The following is an 11,073-nucleotide window of genomic DNA, read 5'->3' on the forward strand; positions in this document are numbered from 1 at the left end:
TTGGCATTGCACACTTAGTCTGTGGATTAAACCATGGACTAAAGTTAATCCGCTTTTGAGAATACCACCCATAACCGGTATCTCTTTACATCTTTATGGAATTATTTAACATCATGTACTGTTTAAGCCAATGTATTTTGTGTAGAGATATTTTCCCAGATGTTAGGGACACCATATTTTTGCAACCTCTTGATTTCAGAATAATTAACACAGGCTACTTACTATACATGTTTGCACATGCATTGCTAGTCCAGAATCTGGCCATTTTAATTTTGATCTCCATCATACCACGATGCATTGCCAGCTAACTTTATAGTGTTGTTAAATTTGTGACACTTCAACATTTTGCAAAATGAAATCCTCATGAATAAGGGCTTCTACAGTATTTTAAACATTAATTAGAGCATTGACAGCAAATGGAGATCATTTGAGATGGTAGATGAAAATAAAACAATATTTCGTATTACCACTTCCAAAATGAACAAAACTCACCATGAAATAGAAAAATATATACTTGTACATTCTTTTTGTTACATTTGTACACAGATTTAAGCACAAAGTGAAACAATTACCAGTAGTGTTTTCTGGTTTCATCTCGAATCCCCTTCAAAATCTACTCTTGAAGGGGAACCTTTACTTGATAAAAACGAACAGCATTTTCCCCAAAGATAGCTCCCCTCTCCTCATCAGTGGTACAGTCCAGCAAGCATTCCATCAATGCATTGTAAACCTGCTTGTATGTGGCACCTACCACTTTGAAGACGGGGTAGTCACTTCCAAAGATACAGCGGTGAGCACCAAAGGACTTCACACAGTGCTGAAATACAAGAGGCAAAATGTACACAATACAAACTGAGGTATTTCGTTGTACCAGGCCCCTCTTTCATAAAACTTGTGAACAAAAACAAGTTACAATAACTGTTATAAGCTACTGAAATCGTGGCATTTGATTGGTTGAGAGCAAGTTTGTCATACAAATTTCAAATTTGTTATTGATAACAAGTTCTATGAAACAGGGCCCAGATTTATATTATGAATATCTTGTCATTTCTGGAATTTCTGGAACCAACTTAAAAGTCCTGTCAAAATGTCACCTACTTTGAACAGTTTTAAACACGCTCTAAAAGCCCTGTTATCTGTAGATAACGTGTAAGTGAACTTTTAGTGGTTTCGTGCAGAGGTAACCATTTTTTTTCCTATTTGCAAAATTATGAAATTTGGTTAACATGGTTATCGTTATATCATGTATTCATACATGTAATGTATCCATTTTCAGCTATCTTGTAAACAACCTAAGTGTATTAGTTAAAGAGCAATTGAATGTAAATATGTATATAACAATTTTGGTATCCCGTGCGTTAAGCTTTATCAGACTATTAAATGAACGTTTTTAAAAATTATATTTAATTTGAAAATTCCATTCACATATTTCTTGTAAATGATCAAGGATGATTCTTGAATGATCAGTTATTTCAAGGGGATACCAATTATTTTGTATTTTACCTGTTTATATGCATGTGTATATTTATCTATTTTGTTTTTGATGCTGTTATTTGTTTTTATTATTACCAAACAGGGCCTCATGGAAGACCACCAAATTGGTGATATGTGCCACCCTGTATGAATATCAGAAATAAATTAATTAATAAATAAATAAAGGAGATATAGTAAAAGAAAGTTTCTGTAGAGACATTTTGTATGCCCTCTTAACCTGCTAGATCTATTTCAATAACCATAATCTGAATATGCACTACGAGATGGAAATTATGCTAATTCTGACACCTATATAAAAAGTACAATGATCCCATCTCCTTAAATCTTAATTTTGTTAATGAATTTGATTAGAATATAATTTCAGAAAGTGTCTGAAAACTGGATCTGACACTTGGGTTGTAAGAGGGGTGTATTTCACAAACGTTACACCCGACCCTTTGGAATTAAGGCTTGAATATACACAAAAGAGTGTGTAACCTAAAGACGCAACGATCTAATGGAACAAAGTAAGCCAACTTAAACATTTTTTTTCAAACTGCCTTTAAAGGCACTATGTCCCATTAGTAGGCCAACAAAATGAAAAGGTTAAATTCCAACTGCATTTAAAAGATAATACTAATTTAGAACTTCTCGAAAAAAAAGAGGGCTTGAAAATGTTGGAAATATGTGGGAAATAACGACTACCGGGTATTAGTTTTCGAATCAACTTAAGTGCTACCAAGTCAGTAAGTTATAGTCTGATTTTCAGACCATTGTACCGAATGGTCGTACGTTTTGAGCTGCGCCAAGATTTAATCATTTTAATTTTGGCCGCTACAAGAAGTGGATTATTGATGTAGACAAATGATCATGTACCCTTTACAGCTCATTTTATGTACCGTATGTTATTACCAAAGAAGAAAAAAAGCCAGTCAGTCACTCAATAGTGTCTGACAGTGAAGTTTAGAAGGTAGACAGGTTTCCTTGCATAATTTGAATACTAGGACACTGCTAATGTTTAAATTTCACAGTTAGGACATACATGACATATTCATAATTCCTGAAAAGTTCTAGAGAATTTGATGTTGGCTGCAAAAGGGACATAGTTTCTTTAAATGAACATAATTTTCTTTTTAATTTGTTGGTTAAAAACTTGAAAACTAACCTGAACATAAGGCTTAAGATCACTCGGTTTCCAGCTCGTTGGATCTGCTTCAGTCACAATCCCAGACCTATACAAAGCAGATAATAAGATTTTTTTTGTTTAAGTATTTTTTTTCAAAAATAATAAGACCTATACCGTCCGAAGATACAGCAAATATACTTTGTGCAATATTAGAATCTTGTATTGAACTTTTTCCAACACAGATTATCCTCGTACTGTTCTAATTTGTTAAAAAATACTTTTATGTATATTTTATGTTTTCATGTACTGTATTATGTTATGCAATATGACTTTGATTGAATAGTTACATTGTCCTTTAAAGCTTATCTATACTAGTTTATAGGAGGGATTAGACCATCATGCAAGGTCACTGGACATGTGGTTTTCTCATCAACTCAGCTCTCAATTAACATAAGAAAAAGAGGATCATGGGGGACAAGTGGTCACCGATTAGGCATTGTTTTCTATATAGAGGGAGCAAGTAGCTACAAGTAGGACAGTGTGGCTTTAAAACATGTAACCTGGGCTACTGTTACATTTCCTTTTGGTTTTGCAAAACAAATGTGATTGATAATTGTCTAATAATGGATATGTCAATGCATTACTCAGGGATGCCAGTTAGAATTGATCAGAGGGCCTGAAAACCACCTAGAATTAGCTATTTAGTATACAAAAAAGCCTAAACTTATGGCCTGAAAATAAATCGCCAGGGCGTGAATTCAGGCTTTTGCCTGAAAATTGGCATCCCTGATTACCATCAACAACAAAAAATGCTTTGAATCCTCCCAAATCATCAATGGAATGCCCTAGGATCGTCTCTCACTCAATTTGGACCATGGGTCAACAAAATCCACCTACATGTAAGAAGCCTGCCTGTAACATCACTGATCTATGTCTATACTAGCTGTCCAAAGCTATACAATGTCAAATTAAACCAGTCAATACAGAGAAACAGGTAAATTAGACAATAAAGCCTGGGGGAGATACTCAGATTTGGTTTGGACGGGGGTATGCCGCTTAAGCCTCGGAACCCCTACCCATTGTTAGGGGTCATTTGGGGGCATTTTTCTCCTCCAAAAAATAGGAAATAAAGGCTTGTTCAGATATGGCGCGAAAAAACGCTGCAAAAAACCCACACACTTTTTTTGAACGTGTAAATGAAGGCAACTGAATGCCACAAAGGACTTGCTCATATTCACTCAGCACTGTGATACGGAAATGGGAAGTGTATTACACTTTATGTCGTCATTTAAAAAAAAAACTGTGCTTTTGCCAACTCACAATTTGACGTAGACATTAGGGCAGCTGGCCGCTCTGCTCATGTCCTTCGCCCAGCTGTCAAACTCTCCTTCTTTGATCTTCGGCTTGGCTATGTGATCTATGATGAGTCTTAGATCAGGGAACTCTTGGGCGATTTCGGTAGCATAGTGAAGACTGTGAGGCCTGAAGGTATGGAGTAAAACACCAAATTCTAGATGAGTGGATTTTTTAGAGGGGAGCTTTGGTGAGGCTCAAGCGCCCCCCCCCCCATTTTTCTGGATTATAATGTACACAGTGCACATTTAGAAGATGAGTGCAAGAATCCAATGCTCTCTTGGAATTAACATATAGCTCCACATAGTTTCTCAGAAGAAAAAAACAACATTTCTCTGTACCTGAGGAGTAGGTCATAGGTCAGATTTAGCTTCTCAAGTCTTCCCAGAGTTCTCTTGACTTCCTTCTTCTCAATCCAGCCAGGTTCTTCCAAGTCCAAGATGTGACGAAGTCCAAGAAAAAGAGGATTTTTTGACAGCCTCTCTAACTCCTGGTCAACCTGTAAAATCAAAATTACAAGCCAAGTAATGGAGGTACCATGGTAATGGTTCATTAAACTGACATTAAATGATAAGATTAAGGGTTTGAAATTTGAACCCCAGGGTTTGACACCTGCACAACGTCTTAACACCTACCTCAAACACAAACAAAATCACATAAGATGTATCCTTAATTACCTCATCATCTGACCCGCACATGTCTATCCAGCCAACAACTCCCACAATGCATTTGTGACGGGTAGCCATGTCTAAGGCCCAATCTGAGAATTAAAAAATATAAAAATCTAACAATAAACTAGACTTTAATTCGTCACTTAGACGAATTAGGTGATACGTATGATATTGGTTTACATAACGAAGAATGCATTAAACGATATCATATTATTTTATCAAGTGCTTCTCCCATGATGATATATCCATATGTCAAGTTTAAATTGTGTCGATCCCTTAATCATTATGGATCTAGGGAAGATATAGATTGAGACAATATATGACCATTGACTCTATGCAGTGACCAGTTAAACCTTTGACTCTAATTTACATCATGGAGAGCATATTTTGACGATTTTATCTTATTCAAAGAAATGAAAATGTAATTGATAAATGATTATCATCATTATGATAATGATGATCATGATGATAATGATGATGATCATGATCATGAGCTTGATCCTGATATCTTATTGAACAAATGAGGAATGATTTAGATAGCATATAGTCTCAGCTACAACATACTCAAAAAACAACAAAATCCAAGCAGGAATAACGGCGATATTGCTCACAATAGACAGGAATGTAGAATCCAGATTTGAGAAAAAAATCTCCCATAGGGATTACACGCAAAAAGTAATGGATCAAGTGAAAATAGGGTAATAATAAAGTAAATATGGTTTTTTATACATTATTTGCGAATCTACATGTATTAATAATCAAAGGAGATGGTACAGTGAAAGGTCAAAAAGAAAAAAAAAATGTGAAGAAAAAAAATTGTTGGAGACACTCGGACTCGAACCAGGGGTCTCGAGGTTGGAAGTCAAGTGCGTAATACCGATATACCAAAACATTTCTCATAGCGATTACACGTTAACGTGAAATAGAATGCTCAAATCCAACTTTGCAAGTGAAATATGAGCATAATCCTGGCATATGATCGAAAATAAAAAACTAGTTAGTGATAGCTTCTGGTCTCAGCTACAACTCAAAGCTCAGCGAAAACAAAGCTAAAACAACGGAGATTTTGCTCGCGAAAGACAGGAATGTAGAATCAAGTTTTGAGAAAAAGTCATGTCCCATAGAGAATACATGCAAAATGTGAAAAATTGACATGCCTCCTTTAATCGCAAAAATACGCCATGATATATTTGTCAAAATGAAAAATGATGAATAGTGCATTTAAAGAAAATTGTCTCAGCTAAAACATATTAAAATTTACAAGAAAAACGATCAATATCTACAGAGATACAATCAATTTTCGAAAAAAATGCTGACGTCATAATATGCAAATTTAAATTTTGAGTTTGGAGGCCATTATAATGACATTATAAGTTAATTGAGGGTCAAATGAGACATGAAATCATATTTCTATTTCATAATCTATCCACATATGAAAAAATATTGGGAGTTCCTATCTATTCTGAAGAGTTACAATGAATTTTGTATAGGCATGTTTTTGCCCATGTATTGTGGATAAAGATAAGGCAGATCCGCGCGTGCTGTCAACTTTGACGGACGATCATTGCGTTATTAAAAGGTGAACAAGTTATCAAAATGCTTGGAAAAGTGTGTCAAATATGATGACTGAGAAAATTCGGCCAATGTATGTTGCAAAATGCTAGTACGCGCAAAAAACGCGCGCGCATGCGCGTGTGCATGATTTTTTGCCAAATGCTCCATATGGCCTGAAACGTATGCAAAAAAAATTTGGGACGATTTGGAGCATTTTTAATTTTTGCGCGCGCGTAAACGCGCGGATGAACGCGCAGGTTTATTGACCTAAAATTAACCGGACGGATATTGATCTTAAACATGATAATTATAAATGAGAAATAACTTCCCGTAATGAAGATATGATCATAAGTTGATTTTCACAAAATGGCGCCTGGATGACGTCACGATGACGTTGAGTCTATGAAAAGTCACGCAGTTCTACGTTAGACTAAGATCTATCATCATGACAAGTTTTATGAAAATGGCTTTAGCCATTCTTGAGATATCCTGCGAACAAAATTGAGGAAGAATAATAATAATTTCTTCTATACAGACACAAAATAAATACTAGACTTTAATTCGTCACTTAGACGAATTAGGTGATACGTATGATAATGGTCTACATAACGAAAAATGCATTACATGATATATTATTTTGTAAAATGCTTCTCCCATTCATATGCTTCTCCCATATGATCTATTCATATGTCAAGATTAAATTGTGTCTCCTTGATCATCATGGATCTAGGGAAGATAGATTGAAACAATATATGACCTTTGACCCTGTGCAGTAACCAGTTACACATTTGACTCTAATTTACATCATGAAGAACACCTTTTGACGATTTTTATCTTATTCAAAGAAATGAAAATGTAATTGATAAATGATTATCATCATTATGATAATGATGATCATGATGATCATGATCATGATCATGAGCGCGATCATGACATCTTATTGAAAAAATGAGGGTTGATTTAGATAGCATTTAGTCTCAGCTACAACATACTCAAAAATCAACAAAATCCAAGCCGAAATAACGGCGATATTGCTCGCAAAAGACAGGAATGTAGACTCCAGATTTTAGAAAAAGTCATCTCCCATAGGGATTACACGCAAAAAGTAATGGATTAAGTGAAAATAGGGTAATAATAAAGTAAAAAGGGTTATTTATGACATTATTTGCGAATCTACGTGTTTAAATAATCAAAGGAGATGGTACAGTGAAGGTCAAAAGGAAAAAAAAGTGAAAAAAAAGTGTTGGAGACACCCGGACTCGAACCAGGGATCTCGAGGTTGGAAGTCAAGTGCGTTACCGATATACCAAAACATCTCCCATAGCGATTACACGTAAACGGGAAATGGAATTCAGAAATCCTACTTTGCAAGTGAAAAATGAGCATGATCCCGGCATCTAATCGAAAAATAAAAGGCACACTTTTGATAGCTCATTGTCTCAGCTACAACATATCCAAAGCTCAGCGAAAACAAAGCTAAAACAACGGAGATTTTGCTCGCGAAAGACAGGAGTGTAGAATCCAGTTTTGAGAAAAAGTCATGTCCCATAGAGAATACACGCAAAATGCGAAAAATTGACATGACTCCTTTAATCGCAAAAATACACCATGATACTTTTGTCAAAAATAAAAATTGTGAGTACTACATTTGTAGAAAATTGTCTCAGCTAGAACATATCAAAATTAAAAAGAAAATTGATCCATATTTACAGAGATACAATCAATTTTCCAAAAATATGCTGACGTCATAATATGCAAATTGAAATTTTGAGTTTGGAGGCCATTATGATGACGTCATGAGTTAATTGAGGATAAAATGAGACATGAAATCATATCTCCGACTCATAATCTATCCAAATATGAAAAAATATTGGGAGTTTCTATCTATTCTAAAGAGTTACAATGAATTTTATATAGGCATGTTTTTGCCCATGTATTGTGGATAAAGATAACGCAAATCCGCGCGTGCTGTCAACTTTGCGGACGCTCATTGCGTTAATGAAAGGTGAACAAATTATCAAAATGCTTGGAAAAATGTACCGAATATGATGACAGAAAAAAATCGGCGATTCTATGTTGCAAAATGCCAGTACGCGCGAAAACGCGCGCGCATGCGCGTGTGCGTAATTTTTTTATCAAATGCTCCATATGGCCTAAAACGTATGCAAAAAAAATTTGGGATGATTTGGAGCCTTTTAAATTTTTGCGCGCGCGTAAACGCGCGGACGAACGCGCATGCGCGCATTTGCGCACTTTTATTGACCTCAACTTGACTGGACGGATATTTATCTTAATCGTGATAATTATGAATGAGAAATACTTTTCCGTTATGAAGATATGATCATTAGTTGATTTTCACAAAATGGCGCCTGGATGACGTCACGATAATTTTGACTCTCTAAAAACTCACGCAGTTCTAAGTTAGACTAAGATCTATCATCATGGCAAGTTTCATGATAATGGCTTTATTCAGTCTTGAGATATCCTGCGAACAAATTCGAGGAAGAATAATAATTAAAAAAAAAAAAAATAATAATAAAGAAAAATCTTGACGAAATCAAAAGGTGATACGTCTACGTACGTATCACCTAAAAAATTAAAAATCAGACATTGTTATTGTCAATACAAATGCATCATTACGATACATGCACATTCAACAGTGCATCATCTGTCTGGACCGTGTAGGCCGGGAAGTTAAGGTGTTTATAATTCCTATCTGACTGGCTCCAAACAGAAAATATCAGTTATGAATCCCACATTTTATCATTTAGCAGAAATGGTTTTGCAAGTATTTGAATGAGAATGAACTATTCATTAATATAGAATATTTACGAGCGTTTAAAACATTAAGTACCATATAGCGCTTACAAATACAAATATATGACTAGAAAATTTAATTCGTCATGGGGACGAATTAGGTGGTCTGTCTTCACTGATTATGATAGATTTGGGAATGGGAGAAGTTATATAGACATGTAAACAATGATGATCATGATGAACATGATGATGATCATGATAGTAATGGTGATCATGATGTTTCACTTTGTACGAGTCAGGGGGGTATGAAATCATATCTCCAACTCATGCTTTTTCCAACCATGATATAAAAAATGGGGGTCAACGGACTATCTGAAGAGCTATTTCGATTTTTAAAATGGCATGTTTTTGATCAAATTTGCATTATATTGCACAAATCTTTTTAGCCCATTACAGATGTCATTTGAAATGCAAACTAAACAACAAAATAATGCAATGAACAACATATCACTTAATCTAAAAATAAAATTGTTTCCCATCAAGAGCAACAACATATAATTTCAATCAAATTTAATATTGAACACTTGGTGCCTAGTGGGGAATTAAACGCCATTCTGAAAAAGAAACCTGATTCATTTTTTATTCCCTAGCTGCTATGAATTTAGAATAAAAACCCCTGAAATTATTAATATTGAACACTTGGTGCTTAGTGGTGTATAAAACGCCAGTCTCAAAAAAGAAACCAAATTCATTTTTTTCATTCCCTGTGACAATGAATTTATAATAAAAAAAACCTGAAATTACCAGTTTCTGCAACTGTGTTGTTAACAACTTGTACAAAGATGCCATTTCTGACAGGGCAGCCACTCTCTACCAGAGCCTTCTCGTAGCCGCAGGGATAAAAATTGTCAAAAAGCGGCCCATCTTCCTCCGTTGGCCACTCATACTTGAACTTTTGAAGGTCCCAGAAGTCTAAGATTTCATAAGAAAAATGAAAAGTTAATTCATAAATACAGTAATAATAGCCAATAGTAATATCAACCAGTAATATATATAAATGATATAGAATTTTTTGTAGTTTCTACATCACAAGGTTGACAAAGTGACATAACATAAACATAATGATATTTAGCACCAGCCGATGACTTAGGTGATCCTCAGGCATTGGCATTGAAATAAAATAAATAAATATTAATTTGTTAAAACTTATGTGCTCTCATTTCATTTTATTTGTCATGGTTAATATTGCTCAAGGTTTACTTTTCATTTATATTTGTATTCATTTTATGTCCATACTAATAGAAGCTAGGTCTACATCACACTCAGGCCTATAGATTTTTTATAAATATTTCAGCACTCATAAATATATCATTATCATTCTGGACATTGTTGCTTTAATATACCGAGGGTGGCTCTAAATTAACTTCCTCTCCTGATCCTGTGCAGTGCAGTGTTGAACTGCCTCAGATTTGCATGCTTCCCAAGCTCAGGGGTTTATTTGCATTAATTTCTATATTAATTACATGATGTAGGCTAGTGAAGGTCTATCTAGGCCTACATTTGTATCACAACTGCAAACAATGAGTATTCAAATAACAGAGCTTGTAAATGAAAGGAGGTAGGCCTACGTGAATAAGCATAGATCTCGATCTTTATAGATTATAGACCCTATGATTATGAGCTGCTATATTGATATGAATATTGAATGAGGCCGAAGGGCTTAACTGAACATGACAGGAGGAACAACAGAAACTGGACGGGGGCGGAGCCCGAGGCCGAACGCGTACGTTATATGCACATGCATCTTATTCTAATTAACAAGATCAAGACAGTTGTTAATTCTGAATTATTTAGACTTGAAATTTGCACTTAAACGTGTCAAGATGCATGCATATCACATTAGTATATGATAATTGTATTGTTAACTTACGAACGTGGGCATCAATGCTAACCGGCCTTGGCCTAGCCATTGTTTCTCCACCGGATCGTGTGTACAGTTTAGGCCAACATACAGCCAGGGAATCCACCCCGCCCGCGCCCGGGTCCGTCCGAGTAAGCCCGGATCGTGTTACACGTTAAGACCATGTTACAGTTTAAGACCTCAACATCCGTACACTGCATGCGTGCTATGCTCGCATG

The 11,073-nt window shown here is 35.3% G+C and overlaps 1 protein-coding gene across 1 annotated transcript; it reads right to left on the reverse strand.

Annotated features, from left to right (window-relative positions):
- LOC763778 (uncharacterized protein y4mH-like) lies at nt 1-11,004 on the reverse strand. Its single transcript, XM_030998103.1, has 7 exons — nt 10,865-11,004; nt 9,739-9,906; nt 4,630-4,712; nt 4,294-4,451; nt 3,920-4,081; nt 2,639-2,705; nt 1-817 (listed from the first exon to the last, which is right to left on the reverse strand). The coding sequence occupies exons 1-7, from the start codon at nt 10,902-10,904 to the stop codon at nt 614-616; spliced, it is 882 nt and encodes a 293-aa protein (XP_030853963.1). The 5' UTR covers nt 10,905-11,004; the 3' UTR covers nt 1-613.
- Between the last annotated feature and the right edge of the window lie 69 nt (nt 11,005-11,073).

The sequence above is a fragment of the Strongylocentrotus purpuratus genome, unplaced genomic scaffold (genome assembly GCF_000002235.5).
Source record: "Strongylocentrotus purpuratus isolate Spur 01 unplaced genomic scaffold, Spur_5.0 spur5_scaffold_4, whole genome shotgun sequence".
Taxonomy (NCBI): Eukaryota; Metazoa; Echinodermata; class Echinoidea; order Camarodonta; family Strongylocentrotidae; genus Strongylocentrotus; species Strongylocentrotus purpuratus.

Bases quoted from the DNA above. Each gene is read 5' to 3' on its own strand.
- LOC763778 (XM_030998103.1), bottom strand. From the start codon at position 10,904: ATGGCTAGGCCAAGGCCGGTTAGCATTGATGCCCACGTTC. The intron at 4,082-4,293 runs GTACAGAGAAAT...CCATACCTTCAG, and splicing joins ACCTATGACCTACTCCTCAG to GCCTCACAGTCTTCACTATG. The intron at 2,706-3,919 runs GTGAGTTGGCAA...TGCTTTGTATAG, and splicing joins CCTAATGTCTACGTCAAATT to GTCTGGGATTGTGACTGAAG.